The sequence below is a fragment of the Erythrolamprus reginae genome, chromosome 2, assembly GCF_031021105.1.
Source record: "Erythrolamprus reginae isolate rEryReg1 chromosome 2, rEryReg1.hap1, whole genome shotgun sequence".
Classification (NCBI taxonomy): Eukaryota; Metazoa; Chordata; class Lepidosauria; order Squamata; family Dipsadidae; genus Erythrolamprus; species Erythrolamprus reginae.
In genome coordinates, this window is record NC_091951.1 from 47,740,451 (window position 1) to 47,765,100 (window position 24,650).

The 24,650-nt window shown below is 41.4% G+C and overlaps 1 protein-coding gene across 1 annotated transcript in view; it reads right to left on the minus strand.

Moving 5' to 3' along the window:
• Positions 1 to 2,081: 2,081 nt before the first annotated feature.
• The window catches only part of LOC139160335 (zinc finger protein 208-like), a 59,906-nt gene continuing 37,337 nt past the window's right edge, over positions 2,082 to 24,650 (minus strand). Inside the window, exons 6-7 of the mRNA XM_070738099.1 lie at positions 20,397 to 21,219; positions 2,082 to 2,905 (exon numbers count right to left, since the gene is read on the minus strand). Coding sequence (XP_070594200.1) covers positions 2,162 to 2,905; positions 20,397 to 21,219 — 1,567 coding nt within the window. The 3' untranslated portion in view covers positions 2,082 to 2,161. The remainder of the gene's footprint in view (positions 2,906 to 20,396; positions 21,220 to 24,650) is intronic.

A 24,650-nucleotide genomic window follows, 5' to 3' on the forward strand; every position in this document is an offset into this window, starting at 1 on the left:
CAACATACAAATCCAATAAATTATTATTATTATTATTATTATTATTATTATTGTTGTTGTCATAAAGGTGCGTTCATGATTAAAATGGAGACTCACAAAATAATCAGTTACTCAAAGGCAACAATCTAAAGTGTTCCTTGCTACTTCCACAACCTAAGTGAACATCCCAAAATGCCCCATTCCACATAAGAGTCTTAACCCTCCTTCCTGCAGACGACCAGACCTCTTTTCTAGGGAATATTATAGGCATTCAGAAAGGAGGGAGAGGCAGAAATCCAGTTCACAGAGAATTAATTCCAGATTTTATCTCCTTATACTTTTCCTAGACAATTTTGTTAGTAGTAGAATCGCTGACTTTGGGGTTTTTAAACTCTTTTGGGAAGAACACAGCGGGTAACCAAAGAGGACGCCCTGCATTTCCTTTCAACATCTTTTGGTGCAAATTGGGTGCTCTAGGGTGGAGTTCCATTTTGGCTACCCCACTGCCTTTCCCCCCCCCCCCCCGTCCGGGTAGTAGCCTAATCCCGATTATATGAACCTTAACCTAGGTGGGAAACTGTAGGAAAAGTTAGTACTGGTTTAACTACTGACAATATATTGGAACTTGGAAGAAGGCCAAGGTCTGGACTCTGATTTATGTCTCAGATGTTATTTGGAAGACTTACAGTGCTTATTAAAGAATGTCAGAAGAAGGACATTTTAAACACTTTGTGTATAATGAAGTGGGAAGAAAAAACTGAGTGGCAGGAAACTCCCGGGATTTAACAAATTAAATCTAGAATTAACATAGATTCATAACCAAATGTATCTCTGTACGAGGAATTACATCATTCCTGCTCCTGTCGTTCTCTCTCCACAGTCCATGGACTTACATGACTTCATCCTTTTATGGACGTTCCTATGGGAAGTAAGACTACTAGTTTCTCTGAAATCCTTTCTGCACGCCAAGGATTTGTATGGGTTTCTCTCTGTGTAGATCCTTTTATTACCATCCAGTTGATTCCTGTAAGTAAAAGTCTTGCCATACTCTCTGCTGTCATATGGCTACTCCCTCTTCTGCCTGACACTGGCTGAGCAGCAGATAAAGACAAAAACACACACAGAGACTGGAGGTTTCCAAAACACAAAATATATTGCTTTACAAATTGGCTGAAGAATGTCTTTTTATTATTAATTAATTAATTCTGTATGCCGCCCCTCTCCGAAGACTCGGAGCAGCTTTATGACCAAAAGTTCAGGATTATCTGCCAAGCCAATAACGAATGTCCCAAACAGCGCAAGATTTGTAAATAATGCCTCCAAACTGAGCTGCAGCAAAGGAATTCACTTTATTGTTCAATAGCTACAGTCTTTCAGAACAAAGGTGTCCAAAAACTGGGCTGTTTTCCATGGATGCAACATGTTGGTTTAGAGAGGGAAACCCAGATCCGTTTCATTGTCTTTTAAACCACAAATGAAAACTCCTGCAAAAGGTTCTCCCACAAAGACTCCCCTTTTACGCCTGCTGCAGGATTCCCCAATTACTACCAGCTCTTATTAAGATCTTCTGCATCTGCGCAGCTGCTCATGTTCTCCCATAATCCTGCGCACTCAGACATGGAGAATGGGGCCATTAACCACCCCCTCCTCATCTGACCCAGATGAGGCTCTAACTGGGGGTTCCACAGACACTGCAGGGGCCTCCACCTCTACCTCTCCAGCACTTTCAGCTTCCATCTCTCCTTCCCCCACACCATCTGAACCCTCCGAGAGCCACACAGGTCTCCGATGCTCCGACGGACACAGCTCATCGGGGTCAAAATCTGTTATCAGAGGAGCTAGACATGAGCCAACCACAACACTCCCCTGTGTGGATCCTTCTATGAGAAGTAAGATAACTGTTGGAACTAAAGCCCTTTCCATACTCCGTGTATATGGCTTCTCCCCTGTGTGGGACCTTTGATGGGAATTACGACTAGTCTATTGGCTAAAGCCCTTTCAACACTCCCTATATTTATATGGCTTCTCCCCTGTGTGAATCCTTTGATGGGATATAAGATTGCTGCTTTTTCTGAAGTCCTTTCCACATTCCAAGCATTTATATGGCTTCTCCCCTGTGGATCCTGTGATGTGAAATAAGATGAGTATTTTGCCTGAAGCTCCTTCCACACTCCTTCCATTTTTATGGCTTCTCCCCTGTGTGGATCTTGTGATGGCGGGTAAGATGACCATTATTACTAAAGTCCTTTCCACACTCCGTGCATTTATATGGCTTCTCCCCTGTGTGGATCCTTTGATGTGAAATAAGATTACCATCTTGGCTAAAGCCCTTTCCACACTCCATGCATTCATACGGTTTCTCCCCTGTGTGGATCCTTTGATGGCGTGTAAGATCATTGCTTTTTCTGAAGACCTTTCCACACTCCATACATTTATATGGCTTTTCCCCTGTGTGGATCCTTTGATGGGGTTTAAGATTACTGAGGAGACTGAAGCCCTTTCCACACTCCATGGATTTATATGGCTTCTCCCCTGTGTGGATCCTGTGATGGGATGTAAGTTTACTGCTTTCTCTGAAGTCCTTTCCACACTCCATGCATTTATATGGCTTCTCCCCTGTGTGGATCCTTAGATGGGATGTAAGTTTACTGCTTTGTCTGAAGTCCTTTCCACACTCCATGCATTTGTATGGCTTCTCCCCTGTGTGGATCCTTAGATGGGATGTAAGTTTACTGCTTTCTCTGAAGCCCTTTCCACACTCCATGCATTTGTATGGCTTCTCCCCTGTGTGGATCCTTAGATGGTATGTAAGTTTACTGCTTTCTCTGAAGCCCTTTCCACACTCCATGCATTTGTATGGCTTCTCCCTTGTGTGGATCCTTAGATGGGATGTAAGTTGACTGCTTTGTCTGAAGTCCTTTCCACACTCCATGCATTTGTATGGCTTCTCCCCTGTGTGGATCCTTAGATGGCGTGTAAGTTTATTGTTTTCAATGAACTCCTTTCCACACTCCATGCATTTATATGGCTTCTCCCCTACGTGCCTCCCTTTCTCAGATATCACTCTTTCTCTAGAATGAGTGAATGTCCCACTGTAATTTTTTTCACTGTCTTTGCATATATAGTCTTCTGGTTTGGGTTCAGTTGGATAATATTCATTTACATCTAATATGTCTTTGAATAGTCCTGCGCCTTTTCTAATATATTTTTTCTCTATTTTTCCTGGTTGGTCAAGAAAGCTTTGCAACTGAGCATCAACTGAAGATGACATTTCCTTATTCCAATTATTTGTTGGGTTTTTCTTCTGCCTTTGTTGTTCAGTTTGATTTTCAAGCTTCTCTGTTCCGTTCCCAAGTCTGTACTTTTGGAATGGTTCATTCGACTCTTTATACCCTTGCCCACTATAACCTTTAAAGGAAAAAATGAATAAAAATGTTAGCAACGTTAAGAAAAAAGGAGAAACATCCCATAAAGCATTTGTAGAAAACCTAAGATTTATTGGAGGTGGGCCAATTCCGGAAGAGCCTTCTGAGAATTAACTTTGAAACAAAATGCCGTAATTCCAAGACTCAGGATAGAAATGAAATGGAAGCAAAGTCTATTAAGCCAAAATAATTAATTGAATTGCAATCCTTCATATTTGGAAAACCTGGGCCAAATAATATGAAATATCGGTATCAGAGTTTAGCATTACCTGACACCAAGGAATTACTTTATCACTGACAGGTTTAAATCAAAATAGAACAACTCAACAGTTGACAAATGGCACAGGATTCCTCTAAGCAGAAAGCCATTGATCTCCTTCCATACTAGGAGCAACAAAACAGCATATCTTTTCCTTCTCCCTCTCAAGAGATGACCTTTATTTGGAGAAATTCAAATAGGAAACAGCCAATGGCATCAAACGACATCATATCTTCCTGAATCCTGCCTGGAAAATAGAAAATCTTACCTAAAGAAGCCGTGTTTCTGTAATTTTCCAGCATGACTTCCCAATGCAGAGCTTTTTGGTGAGGATCCAGCTGAGACCACTCGTCCTCAGAGAAATAAAGAGCCACATCCTTAAAGGGCACAAGACCCCCCTGGAAAAAAGAGTACAGAATAGGTCTGGGAGGGACGGCAAGATCTACCCTTTTCTTTAGGAAAATTGTGCACTAAGGTCTATGCTTAATAGGATTCCAGGATTGAGATGAGAAAATGGACAGAAGAAAAAGGATTTGACTGAAAAAATATTTTAGGCAGCTTTTATGAGATCTTTTGTTGCCATTCAGTAAAAGATGCATTTTCTTCTGGATGGATTTGGTAAAGTGCCATCAATACCCAGAGACACAAAACTCGTCATATAGCAAGGAAGCTTCAAATAGTCTCAGCCATTGGCTGAACGGGAAACAAAGAAACAGAACCAGGGAGAAAACAAATCTAATAAATAATTTCCCTTCTCTTACTTGAGTTGGAGATTGAACAATAATTTCATCTTCACCATAAGGAAGAATCAGCTTCCCTCCATTCTCCCCTGTGAGGGACACAGAATTATAAAATGCAAAATTAACAAAATAGAAGGAGAGGTGCTATAATAGCAAAGACATAGAGAAGATGAGCCAGCTGAGATCTCCATGGGGAATGAGGGAATCTTGTATTACCTGTGCATGTACCTTGATTTTTGTCATGTTCAGTAGGCCTCAAGAAAAACAGTTCCCTAGGGGTATCGGATTGATGCCTCCTTCCCTCAGCATCTCTGTTCTCCACAGTGAAGGGCTTGGAATATAAGCCAGAGAAAAGAAGAAGAATGAAAGGACCACATAAACCATGACATGGATTCTTGTTCTGTTCTTTCAACACCAACTGAAAGCACCCAATGTTCATCAGTTAGGTTGGAAAAGAAGAAAGAAAAGTTTCCCAAATCTTTCTTCTAGGATTGGATAATGGAACAACGTCCTTCAAGAATTAGTGAAATGTTATGAATGTCAGAGAACTGGTAAATTTTTTAAATTTACTCATTTGTCCAATACACAATACATATGGAAGAGAATAGACACGAAGTAATATATATAGAAACATAGAAAACTGACCGCAGAAAAAGACCTCATGGTCCATCTAGTCTGCCCTTATACTATTTCCTGTGTTTTATCTTAGGATGAATATATGTTTATCCCAGGCATGTTTAAATTCAGTTACTTTGGATTTATCTACCAGGTCTGCTGGAAGTTTGTTCCAAGGATCTACTACTCTTTCAGTGAAATAATATTTTCTCACGTTGCTTTTGATCTTTCCCCCAACTAACTTCAGATTGTGTCCCCTTGTTCTTGTGTTCACTTTCCTATTAAAAACACTTCCCTCCTGAACCTTATTTAACCCTTTAACATATTTAAATGTTTCGATCATGTCCCCCCTTTTCCTTCTGTCCTCCAGACTACACAGATTGAGTTCATTAAGTCTTTCCTGATACATTTTATACTTAAGACCTTCCACCATTCTTGTAGCCCGTCTTTGGACCCGTTCAATTTTGTCAATATCTTTTTGTAGGTGAGGTCTCCAGAACTGAACACAGTATATAAAGATAATATATAAAGATAATATGTAAAATTAGAGGAGAAGATATATGAAAGGAAGAAAATATATATGATATATGAGATAAAGGAAAGACAATTGGACAGGGGAGCATAGAATTAAAAAACATTGTTGATTACATCTAAACTCCTTCTAGGCTCCCGAGATGAAATTATCTCACCTGCAACTCAACCTGCTCCTCCTTCTCCACCTCTGCCTGGCTCAGGAGGAAGCCTTCCACCAGGGCCACCGCCTGGGAGGTGGTCTCTGCTCCACACTCCCGCACCCAGCTCTCCATCTGCAGGGGCAGAAGCGCCAGGAACTGCTCCAGAACAATCAGGTCCAGCATCTGTGCTTTTGTGTGCTTTTCTGGTCTCAACCATCGACTACAGAAGGAATGGAGTCGGCTGCAAAGTCCTCGGGGACCCTCATCCTCCTGATATTGGAGGCTCCTGAATTTCCAGGCATGGACTTGTGAAACGATGGTTTCCTCCTCCAAGATCTTCTGCCCAGATCTTTCCCAGATCTCCCCCTGGCTCCCAGACTGAGTGGCAGAAGGGCTTTTTCCTGTTCTCTCATATGCCAAATGGCTTGCCATTCTTCCTCTGTCCTATTACACAATTGCAAATAGGTTGAATGAATCTTGAGGGTCTCCAAATGCTTTTTCATTCACTGGAGCATTCATCTAGCCTGAGAACAAACTCTTTGTTGAAGAGAACTTTGTCTCTATGAAATGCTGTAGAAATCGCTTCCAGTTTATGTATCTGAGACCAAAAACCAAATAAAGAATTAGAAAATGGTGCATTTAACAGTTGAGTAATAATCCTACTCCTGGAAGTATATTTCTAAGCTATTGGAGGATTACAGCGGCACTGAGCAGTTAGTTTCTATGTATGTGTTGCAAACTATGGACTTGACCCTCATCAAAATTTATGATGAAATACACTGAATAAATGCATTTGAGAACAGTTCTTTTTCTATTTCTCTCTCCCTCAAAGAAGGGCGTGATTTTTAAAAACCAAGAAAATATATATACACCCTAAAAAGGAGTGCATGAAAGAGCAACAAAGGGGATTAAACTGGAGGATAAAACATGTGAAGAATTGTTTTGAACTGGGTATGTCTATGTTGATGAAAAGAAGGACTAGGGGAGACAGGATAGCAGTGTTCCAATATCTCCAGTGTTGCCACAAAGAAGAGGAAATCTAGCTATTCCCCAAAGCACCTGAGGGTAGGACAAGAAGCAATGGGTGGAAACTAATCAAGAAGAGAAGCAACTTAGAAATAGGTAGAAAGTTTGTGATAGAACAATTAACCAGTGGAACCCCTTACCTCCAGAGGTTGTGAATGCTCCAACAATGGAAGTTTTTATGAAGAGATTGGATAAGGGTTAGATAGCCTGGAGTCGGCTAGCTTGAAGGAAAACACAGAGAGGCATGTCAGGAACAAGGAACTTTTTATTCAGCAACAAAACAGGTGAGGCAGAAGTCGGAACAACAGAGGATGAGAGCTCCCTATTTGTAGGGAAGCTGTCAAATGAGGGGCCAATGGGAGCAGTCCTTTTATTAATTAGATTATTAGATTATTAATTAATGATTAAATAATAATAATTTATTTATTTATTAGATGTATGGGCCGCGCTTCCCCTCTCAGACTCGGGGCAGCTTTTCTCCTTCACTCCTGTTTCCCCCCAAAGCAGACTAGAGATTCTACTTTCTCCCTTGCTTCCTCCTGGCTCTTAGGCAGAGGTGGCCTGCTAAGGTGGAACGGTGATGTGTGTTTGCTCCCGTGGCTCTGAGTCACGGTGCAAGTCCAGAGCAATTATGCTACTGCACCTATACCTGCTATCAGGGTTCACACAACATGCCAATCCCGGAACACATTAAGAAACCCTGAAAGTTCACATAAAATGAAAGCCAACGAAGTGAGTCTTGCTTAGGATGTTCCATTTCCCTTTATTCAGGGCTTCCTTTTTAAGAGTCAAATTACATTATTATAAGCAGGCAGGTTCACAAAAAGATTGCCTTAAGCCCAAAGAGTAACTGCAAGTGGTGATTTGTGTGAAACACAAGGGTTAAAGGAACGTAGATTGGGATTATTTCCTGGTTCCTTTACCCTTTGTTGGAAATAATAATAAATAATAATAATAACAACAAAAGAGCTGGAAGGAACCTTGGGAGGTTGAAGGAAAAATCCATTGTGTATAAAATAATTTAAATTTTATTTTAAGAATTTCAGTATTTGCTGTCTGTAGTTTGTCTTTAACAAGATTAGGATTTCCTGTTTTTCCTTATCTTGTGACTGTCACTTTGGGATCTGTTTTTAACAAGATAAATGTTTGCTGTTTAACAAGATAAATGTTTGCTGTTTACCCAATAATGGATGTGGACCATATTTGGGCAAGGAATTCTGTGTACCCCTATGATAAGTTGAGGAATTCTATGTACCTTTGTGATTTGTAAAAACCTATATAACCTGCTCTTTAGCTTCTGTACAAGTGTCTCTTCCCTTGGGAAGAGTACCCGCTTTTCAAACCGTTTTTGGTATACCCAGAGAGAATAAACATTTCTGTTCTCTTTGTCCAAACGTCTCGTGTGAACTTTTTCATAAAATTTCAGCGCACAACTTGGTGGCTCGTCCGGGATTCCATCCTGTTGACTGTCCAGGGAGGAACGTCTTTAGGTGCACCCTGTCTCATTTGGACAGAGGACGGACCTCCATGGATAGGTAATTGGCTCTGGTAGACCCGTAAAATTGGCTAAACGAGATCACTAGGACAAGGAGACAGAAAGAGGAAGAGACAAAGAGACAAAGAGAAATAATAGAAGGCCCCTCGAGGACCGGGCAACCCTGTACACAGGTCTGGTAAGTACCTGTAATTTGCTATGGCATTTTACAACTAAGGGACTACTTACTCAGACGGTTATTGGGCGGGTAGGCTAGGTTGTTTGGAGACTATTGAGTGTGTGTGGTGAGACGTCCTTTTGAGGGGTCCTATTAGAGGATCTGCAGGACGATGTGAGAGTTGACTCCTGATTTGCGGTTCCATCCTCCCGCAAGGGAATTGGCCAGAAAAGGAGGCATGAAAGTTGGTGAAGTGTGAATTGAAAGTCTCAATAGTGGGAAACTCCAACAGGGAAATCCTAGTGGGAAAACTACCATTAACGTCCAAGGGCAAGATAATTCTTGGAAAGGTGGGCTAGGTAGCTTAGAGACTAAAAGATACTCCAATCTCCTAGTGAGAAAACTGCCTCGGGTGGGCTAGGTAGTTTGGAGACTAAAAGATACTCCAATCTCCTAGTGGGAAATTTGCCTTAAAAATTCAAGATCAAGAAGTAAAGAAAATAATGGGAAATAAAGAGTCTGCAGACATAAACAGAAAGAGAGAGAGAGAGAGAAAAGAGTCTGGTTCAGACTCTGAACCTGAAGAGAAAGAGTTGCTAAAACTTTTATTTAAGGAAGTAAAAGAGTTAAAGGGGCAGATAGCCCAGAGTTAAAGAGTTAAAGAGCTCTGTAGTAACAAAAGGAGGAAAGTTAGATTTTTTAAATGCCTGGAATCAACAAAGTCTGAAAATGCAATTTTTGAATTGGTCATTTGATTTAGACCCCCCAACTACTATGCAGATTTCAGGAGAATGGAAATTCCCCAAAACATCAAGTTTACTCCAAGTAAGAAAAGAGGCTGAGTGATTAATAGGGGATTTAACATAATAACGATGTGTAGAATTGGATTGATTGTGATATGTTTTGGCTGGCCGGCAAATGAATGATCTGTGTGTTTGTGTGTAGAATGGAACTCATTAGCTTATGAAAAAGCTCCCTGGAATAATTGTAGATTTATTTGTATGAAATGGAATTTTGATATGAAGATGATGTATACAAGCAGTAAGAAACAGTTGGTGTGAATGCATTTTTGATTCTTTAAAACAGTAAGCTGTAACGAAATGTACCAGTATGTTATTTTCTAAAGCTAGAAGGAGGGAAAAAAAATTGTTGAGAGAATGATGAGTGGAGAAAAGTATTACATTTCTGTGTAAATATATATATATGTAACATTTTCCTTGTCAAGGATTCTTTTGCCTTGAAGGAGTAAGAGAGAGAAAGGATAGCCCCCCCCTCCCCCTTTCAGTGTAGCTGCTCGCTTTTAACAGTTCCCCCCCCTTCACTCCCCCTTCTCCTTGCTTGAGAAAGGAGGAGTCAATGGGCAGCTTATTCATAAAGCCTTTCACTGTTTGGATTTGATTCTTTTTTTTAAAGATAATTTGAGGTTTTTAAAATAATTTTAATTAAACAAACACACACACATATATATGGAAAAGATTTTGAAAAGATTTTGATGAGAATTTGCTTCCATTTGAATAGAAGTTGAATCTGATTCATTTTACTAAAAGCAAAGCATTGATTCTAAAGTTTGCCCCAAATATATTTCAGAGCATTAACTTAGAATACCTATTAAGATTGTTTTCTGAAAAGAAAAGAAAAGCAAGGGCTGTTCATTTCCCCCCCCCCCCTTTTATGTCTCTGTGTGGGACACATTGATTAAAATAAATAAATAAATAAATAAATTAGAAGATGGGTGCTCCACTTTAGGGCTTATTTGTTAACAACACAAGTTGTTGCCCTTCAGAAATTGTTACAGAACTGGTTTAAATATTTTCAGTGTTAGTGAAAGAAAGCATAAAATTAATTGTTGGAGGAGCTGTGGTAGTTAGCACCTCTCTTTTTGGTCTTGATGGATTGAAAGAGTTTCAAATATGAGAGAATACTTATGGAGCAAATGATTAGTTTTAACTACTGATGTTAACTTGAATCCAGCTTAGTTTTTAAGAGGAGATTTAGAAGAAGAATCAAATAAAATTAATGAGATGAAGTAATTAAATTACAGACCAGAGTTGGATCTGACTTGATGGATGTGTCCTTGAGAAAAGGAAGAGAAGGAGTTTGGTTTAAGCCAATTAGAAATATTTTGGAATGTAAGAGACTGGGCAGAGGATGATTGAGACAGTAAAGAAGGATTCTGAAGTTTAGTGGAAGAGAAAGGAGAGGTTTTGTTTCCCGAGGCAGGGACAGAGGCAGAGGCAGGGGCCAAGATAGAAGATGAGGATTTGGAAGTGGACAAGGAGAAAGGATGCCAGGAATGTGATAGATGGATCTTCAAGATTAGTGGAAGGACATTGTTCCAATGGATATGCCATTATTAGGATAATAGGATAATATGAGAGAAGAACAGGGATGGTAGGCACAATAATGTGCTTTTGCATGACCCTTACAGACCTCTTAGAAAACGGGAGATATCAACAGTAGATAATTTAAGGTTGAAGATTTTGGGGTTAGGGGAAGAAACAACAGAGTCAGGTAGTGAGCTCCAGGCATTGATCACTCTGTTGCTGAAGTCATATTTTCTGCAATCAAGTTTGGAGCGATTTACATTTAGTTTGTATCTATTATTGTGTTGTTGTTTTTGGAGTGAAGTCACTAATAGGAAGGACGTTATGGTGTATGATCTTATGAACAACAGTTAAATCAGTTGTTCGGAGGAGACGTAGTTGTAGATTGTCTAAGCGTAGTATTTGAAGTTTGGAGGAGTAAGGTAGTTTGTTTCGAGAGGAGTGAAGGACTCTTCTTGTGAAGTACTGTATTTCTGGACTGTCTCAATTGTGTCAATATCAGTTATGCAATGTGGGTTCCATACAGGTGAGCTATATTCGTGTATTGGTCTGATGAATGTTTTGTAAGCTCTGGTTAATAGTTCAGTGTTTCTGGAGAAGAAGCTATGTAAGGTTAGGTTTGTAACTCTTAATGCCTTTTTTTTAAGCAATGTTGTTACAGTGAGCTCTGGCACATAGGTCATTGGATATGAGTACTCCAAGGTCTTTGACAGGGTGAGGGTTAGCTATGAGTTCATTATTTCCAAGTATGTATTTAGTATTTTGATTCTGTAAGACAGAGCATTTGTTGGTTGAGATTTGAAGTTGCCAGTTGTTACACCATTCAGGTAAATGATCAAGGTCATTTATTAGAGGAAAACTTGGTCAGTGATTAAAAGAAGAAGAAGAAGAAGAAGAAGAAGAAGAAGAAGAAGAAGAAGAAGAAGAAGAAGAAGAAGAAGAAGTAGTAGTAGTAGTAGTAGTAGTTACCCAACCACTGATCTGCACAAGTGACCGAATTATATGCTTTATTGAGAGCTCTAGAATTAAGTAGAGAAAGGATAGTAAATATATATACATTGATTCAAAATATGTTTTTGGGAGTTGTACACACTTTTGAGGAAATTTAGAGGGAAAGGGGATATGTGGCAAGTCAAGGAAAGAATTTAATACATTTTGAGTTGATATATCAGGTTTTAAAAGTCTTAAAAGGGCCACAAGAAATTGCTGTAATTCATATTCGAGCACATCAAAAGGGGGAAGAAGAAGATAAGAAAGGAAACAGATTAGCAGATAGAGAAGCTCAAGCAGCGGGCCAGAAGGAGGAGGAAGGAGTGTTTGTTCTGATTCCTCAAGTATTAGATCCTGAAGAAATTCTATTTAGTGAAGGTAAACAGGAAAAACTAAAGCAGATAGGAGGACAGCAGGGGAAGGATGAGAAATGATTCCTCCCAGATGGAAGACAAGTATTGAACCAACCTTATTTTAGGAGAATAATGGAAAGATTACATGAAGGGAGTCATTGGGGAACTCAAGGATTGATAGACACAGTATTGAAAACATTTACTGGGATAAAAATATATACTACAGCACAATAGGTGGTGAATAAATGTGTAAACCAAAAGGTAAACCAGAACTATGTAAGACAATGACAACAAGAAGGAAGATCACTTGTATTATATCCCTTTCAGAATGTACAAATAGATTTTATAGAAATGTCACAAGTCGGAAGATTTAAATGTTTACTGGTAATAGTGGATCAGTTGATAGGTTGGGTGGAGGCTTTTCCGTGTGTAGATGAAACAGAACAAGATTACTGCTAGAACAAGTTATACCTAGGTATGGGTTAGCACAACAAATTGTTTCAGATTAAGGTAGACACTTTATTGGGAGAATTGTGCAGGGAATTATGAAACGGTTTGGGAATTTATTGGGACTTACATAGCCCTTGCACCTTTCTGGGAAGGCTGAAAATATGAATGGTAAAATAAAACATTGTTTAACTAAGTTATACATGGAGACTGGGCTAATTTGGATCAAAGGATTATCTATAGCTCTGTTGAGAATTAGAATTCAGCCTCAAAGAGACACTGGGTTAACGTTTTATGAAATGTTGTTTGGAATGTCTTTAAGGGGGGAGTGGATTAAAAACAGGAGATTTCCGTATAAAGATCTGATACAATATTTGCAATCATTGTCCTAGTCTTTTGAATATTCCAGATTAAGTAGCCTGTTGTTGCAAACATCTGTCCTGAGTTTTAAAGTAAAGAAATTGGTGATTGGATTCTGATAAAACGGTGGAAGCTCGAGAAACTCCAACCTATGTGGGAAGGCCCGTTCCAGGTGCTGCTGACTACAGATACCGCTGTTAGAACTGCAGAACGAGGCTGGACTCATTATACTCATGTGAAGAAAAGCAGTGCTCCCAATACATGGACAAGTCAACCTGTCGGATCCTTGAAGCTGCGGATAACCAGAAAATAAAATGCTTATTTTTCCCTTTCAGCCTGGATGCCTGTACACCCACAAGAAGAGAAATGAAGGATGGGTAATGCTATTATGGCTAGGGTTGATAATGAGAAAAGCAGAGGGTTATCGGATTTGTATAAGTGCAAAAGGTGGACAGGGGAGAGAAATGGGATGGGAGCCCCGAGAGAGATGTACTTATGTGTTTAATGAAATGGTAACTGAATGGCCCAAAGATGAGACACATCCTTGCCATTGGGGTGGTCTCTGGGAGGAATTTCAGGAATTTCAGTGTTATGTTATAATTGGAGGTGAGGATCCATTATGTAAGGTGAATGCAGAATTACAAAAATGGGCAATGTGTGGACGGTGGAATAAGACTATCCCATCCACCTTTATTCACAAGATTCCAGTCAATATAAAATGTGGAAATCAGTTGTATTCAGATTTACCTATGGGATGGACAGGCCGTTGTGCCTTGGACACTAAAATAACAAAATCAACCAGAATATTAAAAATGGAGTTTTTGAATGACTGATGAAAAGAAGGTGCAAATGATTCACCCACTCATTAAAATAATAATAATAATAATAATAATAATAATAATAATAATGAAAATAGACATAAGGGAGAAGGGAAATGATTGCTAGAAGTGCATAAAACAGTACAAGCAGGGAGCAAGATAGGGCAAACTTTGGTTTACCAAAGCAAATATGAGTGTACAGAAAAAGCTTTGCAGTGTCAGTTTAGGGTTATAGCATATCATGTATGCAAGCAACAAGGCAAAATGACATGTTATGATCCAAAGGAAAACCCAGTTCAATATTGGTTAGAAGTAAAGGAGGGAAATGATCAGGGAAAGCTTTATTCTAAAGTGCAAATAAGAAATCCTACTAATAAAACTTTTAGAAGCTTGCCAGTTGGCCAAGGTACCCAGTGGATGTCGGAATATGGATTGACAAAGAACATACATATATAATGACAAATATATCTGTCCTCAAAAATGGGAGGAGACTAAAGAACAGTGTTTTAATACTGATGAAAAATACTGTCCTTATTGGAATTGTGTAGGTTGGGCCACATGGAATACTAACCTTGGAGCCAGTGGATATCTTACCAAAGTAAATGTGCAAAGTAATTGTGAGAACAATAAGTGTAATTATGTTAATTTTACCATAAATAATCCACAAGAGTTTATAAGTAAATGGTGAAGCCAACATGGAATAAGAATATATGGATCTGGGATTGACCCTGGAGGTTTATTTTATTTAAAAATTAGTAAGTTAGTAGAAGAAGGAAACCCATTAAGTAAGACCTTCTTCTCAGACTTTTGGGAAGAGATTGAGAAACCTTTTAAGTACCAGAGGTAGCCAGAAATTTGTTCTTAAACTATTGCTCAGACATTAAATGTGTCCAATTGTTATGTGTGTGGGGGAACAAATGTAGGGGACCAATGGCCCTTAGAAGCAGTAGAACGGAATATAAGCATAGCATATGAGCAGAAAGTTAATGGATGCTACAAAATCCGATTCTGATTAGAAGGTGTGTAAATAGAATAAATCTCCATGCCCCTAATATTGGATATGTCCCTTGTGAAACAATGATAGTTTTAAATATTACTGCTGGAACCAATAAGACTGTGCTTGAGAATAATCTATGGACTAATGATGTTACCCTGTCTTATTTCCTTAATTAGAAGTTTTGTCCAGAGTTCCATTGAAAGCATTGTATCCAGTCAACAATCAATTAAAACTATAATGGTAATAAAAGAATTTGGGGATGAGTTGAAATTATTGGAGAATGAACAGCAAATTATTCAGGAAGAGAAAATGAATAACGAAGAAAAAAGCAAGTTGTTAGAAATCAAACAAAATCTTAAACAGTTTTGTATAAAACAAAGAAGAGAAATGAAGGAATTGAAGGAAAAATCCATTGTGTATAAAATAATTTAAATTTTATTTTAAGAATATCAGTATTTGCTGTCTGTAGTTTGTCTTTAACAAGATTAGGATTTCCTGTTTTTCCTTATCTTGTGACTGTCACTTTGGGATCTGTTTTTAACAAGATAAATGTTTGCTGTTTAACAAAATAAATGTTTGCTGTTTACCCAATAAACTATTCATCTTCGGGAGAGGGAGGCAGGATGTGGACCGTATTTGGGCAAGGAATTCTGTATACCCCTATGATAAGTTGAGGAATTCTATGTACCTTTGTGATTTGTAAAAACCTATATAACCTGCTCTTTAGCTTCTGTACAAGTGTCTCTTCCCTTGGGAAGAGTACCCGCTTTGCAAACCGTTTTTGGTATACCCAGAGAGAAAAAACATTTCTGTTCTCTTTGTCCAAACGTCTCGTGTGAACTTTTTCATAAAATTTCAGCGCACAGAGGTCTTCTGGTCCAACCTCCTGCTTGGGCAGGAGACACTCCACCACTTCAGACAAATGGTTCTCCAATCTCTTCTTCAAAACTTCCAGTGTTGGAGCATTCACAACCTCTGGAGGAAAGCTGTTCCACTGATCAATTGTTCTAATTGCCAGGAATTTTCTCCTTAGTTCTAAATTGCTTCTCTCCTTAATATTCTTATGGATTAAGTTCCAAGTGGGGAAAAACAAACTGGATTCATAGAGGTTGCTTGGAAAGGAGGTTTAATGGTGGACAGGAGCACATGGCATGAGCTTCTGTCCAGAGAAGGTGAATCACATGTTTCCAGATGTTAGGTGTGTGTGTGTGTGGAGAAATGCTGGGAAGTTCCTTGTTTTATGTTCTATGGGGCCCCGCCCTGAGGCCCTCCTGCTTCTATGCCAGAAATGCACTGACTGTTGGATTCCCATGGTGCCATGCAAAGGAAACATTGTAGGCTGTGTTTTTGAGTTTGGGTTTGGCTGGCCCTTTGCTGGGTGATGGTAGAATGAAAGCTCTTGGGCAATTCCTAATATGGCTCTGTCAGGAGTTGGTTTGTTATGTAGAATAGATTAGTCCATCTTTTAACAAAGGTGAGCTGGGCCATTCCTTGATGGGCACATTGACAAAGGTGAGGGCTACTAAGAGTGGGTCTTTTTTTTTGTTTCCTAAAATCATGTTTCTGGTGATATTCAATATAATCTGCCTTTTTAATATTTCCTAGGATATTTCATTTTTTCTAGGAGACGGGTGGGGATTAACTTCCTACACCTCCTAAGACAAATTGAACTGCAGAGGACCCAGGCCCTATTTTAGTTTCATGCAGCACATAGTAAGAATACAGGCACAATCTTCTGCATCTCCTTCTTTGTAAAAACTTTTATTCTTTCCTGCTTGTAATTTCCCATGTAAGTTCGTCCTCTGCCCCTACCGAGCTTTTCCCAGGAAGTAGGGTGTGACTGCCTCCCCCATAATACCCTCCTTTTTCCTGGGGATCTGGATTTCTTTCTGTGGACAACACAATTGAAGGCAAAATAGCTTTTCTGGCAGTCTACTTACCCCATCACACCCCGCCTGTTACGAGCATAGAAAGGGGGGCAGGGGCACATGGGATCTGGGCTCTCCCACTCTCGGGGCACATTAGAATGAACCTGGATGAGGGCATATATATTATGTTGTAATCCACCGCGAGTCTTCGGGGAGGGGTTGCATATAAATCCAAATATTTTTATTTTATTTTATTAATTTATTTTGTCCAATACACAATGAGGGTTTTAGTAGGTATATATATATACCTATGTATATATATATATATATATATATATATATATATATATATATATATATATATATATATATATATATACACATAGTAAAATACATGATGACGGTTATAGAGGAGATACTCATAGTAAAATATATCTATGAAAGAATAGAAAAGAAGATATAGTAATAGAACATATCAATGAAAGAATAGCAGAAGAGATATAGGAATAGAAGAAAGGTATAGGAGATATAGGAGAGCAATAGGACAGGGGACGGAAGGCACTCTAGTGTACTTAATAATAAATACATACATACATACATACATACATACATACATACATCAATATCTCTTACTTCTTCAGCGTGAGAACCTCCTGCCTCCCTCTGAATGGGAAAACATCCACCAGTCTCCCAGGACCACAGCTGAGTCTCTTCCCTTCCCTTCAAGACTTTCCTCCAGTTGTACCTCCTGCAAAACTCAAAGGGTTAACCAGAGGGAGTGTAGAGTCCTAGAGAGGCAAGATTAAGAATGTCACTCCCTTCTCACCCTCCTCTGGAATCCACCTTTCGCCCTCCAGTGGTTTAATGGTGAAAAACATGGATTTTATTTTATTTATTGGATAAGAAAAATGAGAATACAGTACACATGATTTGAATGCATGTAATGAATATATATAAAAGGGAACATCAGGACAGGGACGCTAGGGACTCTGGTGCCCTTATGCACGCCCCTTACAGACCTCTTTGCAATGGGGTGAGGTCAACAGTAGACAGTGTAAGGTTTTTATAGTTAGCTACATAGCCAGTTTTGTTTTTTCCCTAGACAGATTTTTTGGGGGCTTGTATATTCCTTATTGATATGGGTAATTTGTTTTTCCTGGTGTTAGTGATTATTAATGGTTTGTATAGTTTAGTAATTATAGCAAGAAAATGTTATAATGGTCATCCTTACCTGACGTGTTACAGCCAGAAAATAGAGTTTTGCCATATGAAACAGCAGTTTTGATCCTGTGATCATCGGGCTGCCGCAAAGGTCCTGAGTGTGAAAAGGGTGCATGAGTCACTTTTTTCAGGACTGTTGCAACTTTGAACAGTCAGTAAATGGACCATTGTAAGTCGAGAACAACCTGCCTTCCCCCCTAGATATTTTCTGTGGAGCTTCAAAATGGACTCCTGATCTGCTGATCTGCTTCTAAAAGAGTGCACTGGTCAGACAGATAATCCTTGATCTCTGCTCTGACCACAATGGAGGCCAACGTTTCTATCTCCTGAGTAAGACGGTTATCATTGCTCAAATGGGGTTACCTTTGAAAAGTGTTCGGAAACTTCAGATCGTGCACAATGCGGCCGCGAGAGCAATCACGGGCCTTCCCAGATACGCCCATGTCTCATCAACACTCCGTGGTCTGCACTGGCTGCCGATCAGTTTCCGGTCACAATTCAAAGTGTTGGTTATGACCTATAAAGCCCTACATGGCATCGGACCAGAATACCTCCGGGACAGTCTTCTGCCGCACGAATCCCAGCGGCCGATTAGGTCCCACAGAATTGGCCTTCTCTGGGTCCCGTCGACTAAGTAATGTCGTCCGGCTGGGCCCAGGGGAAGAGCCTTCTCTCTGGCAGCCCCGGCCCTCTGGAACCAATCTCCCCCAGAGATCAGAACTGCCCCCTTTGGTAAGTTGTTGAAAACTCACCTTTACCGCCAGGCATGGGGAAATTGACACCTCCCCCAACTATTTGGGTTATGTATGGTTTGATTGGGTTGTGTGATTATTTTATTATCAGGGTTTTTTAATTGTTTTTTAAATATTGGATTTGTACATTGTTTATTATTGTTGTGAGCCGCTCCGAGTTTTGTGTTTTATTATCGATACTGTATGTAATAGGTGATACTGATTTGAATTAATGCATAAATGGAACTGAATTTAGAATTGTTGGGGAGATTAATGATATTAATGATTTTTAATTGATTGAAAATAGAGAATATTATCCGACATGAGGGCGCTCCGGGGAGGGACCCCGCGAGAAACGCCTACCACTGGGCAAGTGATATAGGGCACGTGGCGGCAGCTGAGGAAAAGGAGGCGTGTGTCAGTGCTCTGTGTATCCAGATGCTCAAGAAAGCCCGCGGGGCAGCCTTCATCGGCCCGAGCACTCCATCAGTCCCCACCCCAATCGTGCAGCCCGAGAGAAAGAAAAAGGGAGATTAAAGCGAGAGAAAAACAGAAATTTGAGAAAAGGAAAAAAGGCGAAATTCTAAATATTCTCTATTTGCATGGACTGTGGGGAGAGAGTGACAGGAGCAGGAATAAGGTAATTCCCCATACAGAGATACATTTAGTTTAAAATCTATGTTAATTCTAGATTTAATTTATTAAATCCATGGATTTTCTTTTCAGGAGTTTCCTGCCACTCAGTGAGTGGCAGGAAACTCTTGAAAAGAAAATCCTGGGATTTAACAAATTAAATCTAGAATTAACATAGATTCTTAACCAAATGTATCTCTGTACGGGGAATTACATCATTCCTGCTCCTGTCGCTCTCTCTCCACAGTCCATGCACTTACATGACTTCATCCTTTCATGGATGTTCCCATGGGAAGAAAGACTACTAGTTTCTCTGAAATCCTTTCTGCACGCCAAGGATTTGTATGGGTTTCTCTCTGTGTAGATTCTTTTATTACCAACCAGTTGATTCCTGTAAGTAAAAGTCTTGCCATACTCTCTGCTGTCATATGGCTACTCCCTGTTCTGCCTGACACTGGTTGAGCAGCAGATAAAGACAAAAACACACACAGAGAGTGGAAGTTTCTGAAACACAAAATATATTGCTTTATAAATAGGGTGAAGAATGTCTTTTTATTAATTAATTAATTAATTAATTATGTATGCCGCCCGTCTCCAAAGACTCGGAGCAGCTTTATGACCAAAGGTTCAGCATTATCTGCCAAGCCGATAATGAATGTCCCAAACAGCAGAAGGTTTGTGAAGAATGCCTCCAAACTGAGCTGCAGCAAAGGAATTCACTCTATTGTTCAATAGCTACAGTCTTTCAGAACAAAGGTGTCCAAAAACTGGGCTGTTTTCCATGGATGCAACATGTTGGTTTAGAGAGGGAAACCCAGATCCGTTTCATTGTCTTTTAAACCACAAATGAAAACTCCTGCAAAAGGTTCTCCCACAAAGACTCCTCTTTTACGCCTGCTGCAGGATTCCCCAATTACTCCCAGCTGTGATTAAGATCTTCTGCATCTGCGCAGCTGCTCATGTTGTCCCATAATCCTGCGCACTCAGACATTGAGAATGGGGCCATTAACCACCCCCTCCTCATCTGACCCAGATGAGGCTCTAACTGGGGTTCCACAGGCACTGCAGGGGCCTCCACCTCTACCTCTCCAGCACCTTCAGCTTCCATCTCTCCTTCCCCTCACCATCTGAACCCTCCGAGAGCCACACAGGTCTCCGATGCTCCGACAGACACAGCTCATCGGGGTCAAAATCTGTTATCAGAGGAGCTGGCCATGAACCAACCACAACACTCCCCTGTGTGGATCCTTCTATGAGAAGTAAGATAACTGTTGGAACTAAAACCCTTTCCATACTCCGTGTATATGGCTTCTCCCCTGTGTGGTTCCTTTGATGGCGTGTAAGATCATTGCTTATTCTGAAGCCCTTTCCACACTCCATGCATTTGTATGGCTTCTCCCCTGTGTGGATCCTTAGATGGGAGGTAAGATTGCTGCTTTGTCTGAAGTCCTTTCCACACTCTGTGCATTTATATGGTTTCTCCCCTGTGTGGATCCTTTGATGGCGTGTAAGATCATTGCTTATTCTGAAGCCCTTTCCACACTCCATGCATTTGTATGGCTTCTCCCCTGTGTGGATCCTTAGATGGGAGGTAAGATTGCTGCTTTGTCTGAAGTCCTTTCCACACTCCGTGCCTTTATATGGTTTCTCCCCTGTGTGGATCCTTTGATGGCGTGTAAGATCATTGCTTATTCTGAAGCCCTTTCCACACTCCATGCATTTGTATGGCTTCTCCCCTGTGTGGATCCTTAGATGGGAGGTAAGATTGCTGCTTTGTCTGAAGTCCTTTCCACACTCTGTGCATTTATATGGTTTCTCCCCTGTGTGGATCCTTTGATGGCGTGTAAGATCATTGCTTATTCTGAAGCCCTTTCCACACTCCATGCATTTGTATGGCTTCTCCCCTGTGTGGATCCTTAGATGGGAGGTAAGATTGCTGCTTTGTCTGAAGTCCTTTCCACACTCCGTGCCTTTATATGGTTTCTCCCCTGTGTGGATCCTTTGATGGTGTGTAAGATCATTGCTTATTCTGAAGCTCTTTCCACACTCCATGCATTTGTATGGCTTCTCCCCTGTGTGGATCCTTTGATGGGATGTAAGTTTACTGCTTGTTCTGAACCCCTTTCCACACTCCATGCATTTGTATGGCTTCTCTCCTACGTGCCTCCCTTTCTCAGATATCACTCTTTCTCTAGAATGAGTGAATGTCCCACTGTAATTTTTTCCACTGTCTTTGCATATATAGTCTTCTGGTTTGGGTTCAGTTGGATGATATTCATTTACCTCTAATATGTCTTTGAATAGTTCTGCGCCTTTCCTAATATATTTTTTCTCTATTTTTCCTGGTTGGTCAAGAAAGCTTTGCAACTGAGCATCAACTGAAGATGACATTTCCTTATTCCAATTATTTGTTGGGTTTTTCTTCTGCCTTTGTTGTTCCATTTGATTTTCAGGCTTCTCTGTTCCGTTCCCAAGTCTGTACTTTTGGAATGATTCATTCGACTCTTTATACCCTTGTCCACTATAACCTTTAAAGGAAAAGAGGAATAAAAATGTTAGCATGGTTAAGAAAAAAGGAGAAACATCCAATAAATCATTTTAGAAAACCTAAGATTTATTGGAGGTGGGCGAATTCCGGAAGAGCACTCTGAGAATTAACTTTGAAATAAAAATGCCCTAATTCCAAGACTCGGGAAAGAAATGAAATGGAAGCAAAGTCTATTAAGCCAAAGTAATTAATTGAATTGCAATCCTTCATATTTGGAACACCTGGGCCAAATAATATGAAATCTCGGTAACAGAGTTTAGCATTACCTGAAACCAAGGAATTACTTTATCACTGACAGGTTTAAATCGAAATAGAAAAACTCAACAGTTGACAAATGGCACAGGATTCCTCTAAGCAGAAAGCCATTTATCTTCTTCCATACTAGGAGCAGCAAAACAGCATATCTTTTCCTTCTCCCTCTCAAGAGATGACCTTTATTTGGAGATATTTAAGTAAGAGACAGCCAATGGCATCTAACCACATCATGTCTTCCCAAACCCTGCCTGGAGAATAGAAAATCTTACCTAAAGAAGCCGTGTTTCTGTAATTTTCCAGCATGACTTCCCAATGCAGATCTTTTTGGTGAGGATCCAGCTGAGACCACTCGTCCTCAGAGAAATAAAGAGCCACATCCTCAAAGGGCACAAGACCCCCCTAGAAAAAAGAGTACAGAATAGGTCTGGGAGGTGTTCTGTCTGGGTTTTCCCAGACCTCCACACCCACTGAAAAAACAGCCAGACACTCTGGTAAAATCCAAAAGTATTTTATAGCAGGAAAAAATAAGCACAAAGGAAAACCTGTCTTCACAGCAGACAGGTTACAATATGTTACAACAGGGTCCTGATGTCCAGTCACTTTCACAAGCTTCTTGCTGGCACACCCCCCCAAGGTTTCAATAGTCCAAGGCACAAACCAGGATTGTAGCCACCAAAGTTCACAGACAGGTCTCACGAATCTCCAAGATAAAACTCCACAAGCCAGGAAGGGTGGGGCCGCCTTTTATCCTTTCCCAAGCACCACACCCAAACCCAGCTGTGACCTCTAATGCTGGAAATACCTAGCCAATTGAGTTCGTCTCTGATTAGCTCTCCTTTGTCGCATATCTATGATGTCATGAGCATCTTCCCCCAGGGAATCCAGGCTGCTTGCTGGGGAGAGCTCCCCCTGGTGGAACTCTGGCTGTCCTTCTTCTTCAGCCTGGGATTCCGCTTCCTCGTCAGTCTGCACCTCCTGGTCCTCAGCCTCTCCCTCTGAGCTGGAAGCCGACAGCAAATCAGCCATTCCCGGAGGGGTCCCAGGCTGAACCACAACACCATCCCCCCGCGGAAGGCCCCTCCCCACCTGCCAGCGGAGAGGACGCGGTTTCTGAGGGAACTGGGCGTGAAAAGCCCGAAGAAGATCGGGAGCGTCCAACAACGCCGCTTCCACCCAGGAGCAATCATCCGGATCCCCCTCTACCCATTGCACCTTGTACTGGAAACACCCATCCACCCAACGGGAATCCACAACGTCATGTACCATAGCTTCAGGGAGGTGATCACGAACACACGGGGCAGGAAACACGGGAACATTGGGACGGAGCGGACAATCGGGAGGGACAGGGACTAGCAGCGAACGGTGAAACACAGGGTGAACCCGCAAGTTGTCCGGCAGGGTGAGCCGGTAAGCCACCGGATTAATCACCCGCTCAACGGAAAAAGGACCCAGGAACCGGGGATCTAGTTTGTGCCGGGGTAATTCAGAGGCTACATATTTCGTGGACAACCACACCTGATCCCCCACCACCAAGGGGGGCACATCCCGTCTGGAGCGATCAGCCACCCTCTTGTAGTCCTCCTTGGCTTTATTCAGGTATCTCTTCACCATCTCGTGAACCGCCTGCAGCTCTGAGAGAAAGTCCTCAGCAGCAGGCACCGGGGAATCTAGGAGGGTCAAGGGAAAGAAGCGAGGGTGAAATCCATAATTTGCGAAAAAGGGCGTGAGCCGGGTCGATGAGTGACGGGAATTGTTGAAAGCGAACTCCGCTACAGGGATAAACCGGGACCAATCCGTCTGGCGATCCGCCACTACACACCGCAGGTATTGTCCCAATATCCCGATCACTTTTTCTGTACCGCCATCGGTCTGGGGGTGCTGCGTCGAGGCGAGGCACACGGACACATTCAGGGCCGACATCAATTCCCGCCAAAACCGGGCTGTGAATTGTGTGCCCCTATCAGAGACCACTTGATCCGGAAGCCCATGTAACCGAAACACGTGACTAATAAACATTTGAGCCGTGAGTTGAGCAGTGGGCACCCTAGTGCAAGGGACAAAATGCACCATCTTGGTGAGCATGTCCATCACCACCATGACTACCGTGAAACGAGCAGAGGAAGGCAAATGAGTGACAAAGTCAATGGACACGGCACCCCAGGGTCTCTCAGGCGTGGGCAAAGGTTGCAGTAATCCCGGTGGGGCTCCAGTCACCCCCTTGGCCGTACGACACTGGACACAGGTGGCCACATAGGAACGCACATCATCTTGGAGGCGTGGCCACCAGAATGTCCGAGAGATTAGCTCCAATGTTTTAAACAGACCAAAATGCCCCGCCACTGGACAGTCATGACACTGGGTCATAATCAACCCTCTCACTGGGCCGGCGGGAACATACAGCTGCCCCCGGTACCGAAGCAGACCGTCTTGAAACGTCCATGGGGAATTGGGTGTTAACTCCCGCACTCTCTGCGCTACAAACCCATCCTCCCGCTGCGCCTCCCGTAAACGGTGACGCAAGTCTACTGGGTCCTGAGTGGCAGCCAAAGCTGCAGGGGGTAACACTGTCTGCAGAGGGGCCAGCTCCTTCGGGTGCGTGTATTCTGGCTTGCGCGACAAGGCATCCGCTCGGGGGTTCTGGGCACTGGGAGTGTACCTGATGCGGAAACTGAACCGCGCGAAAAAGAAAGACCAGCGGATCTGTCTCTGGTTTAATTTCCGGGCCGTCTGCAAAT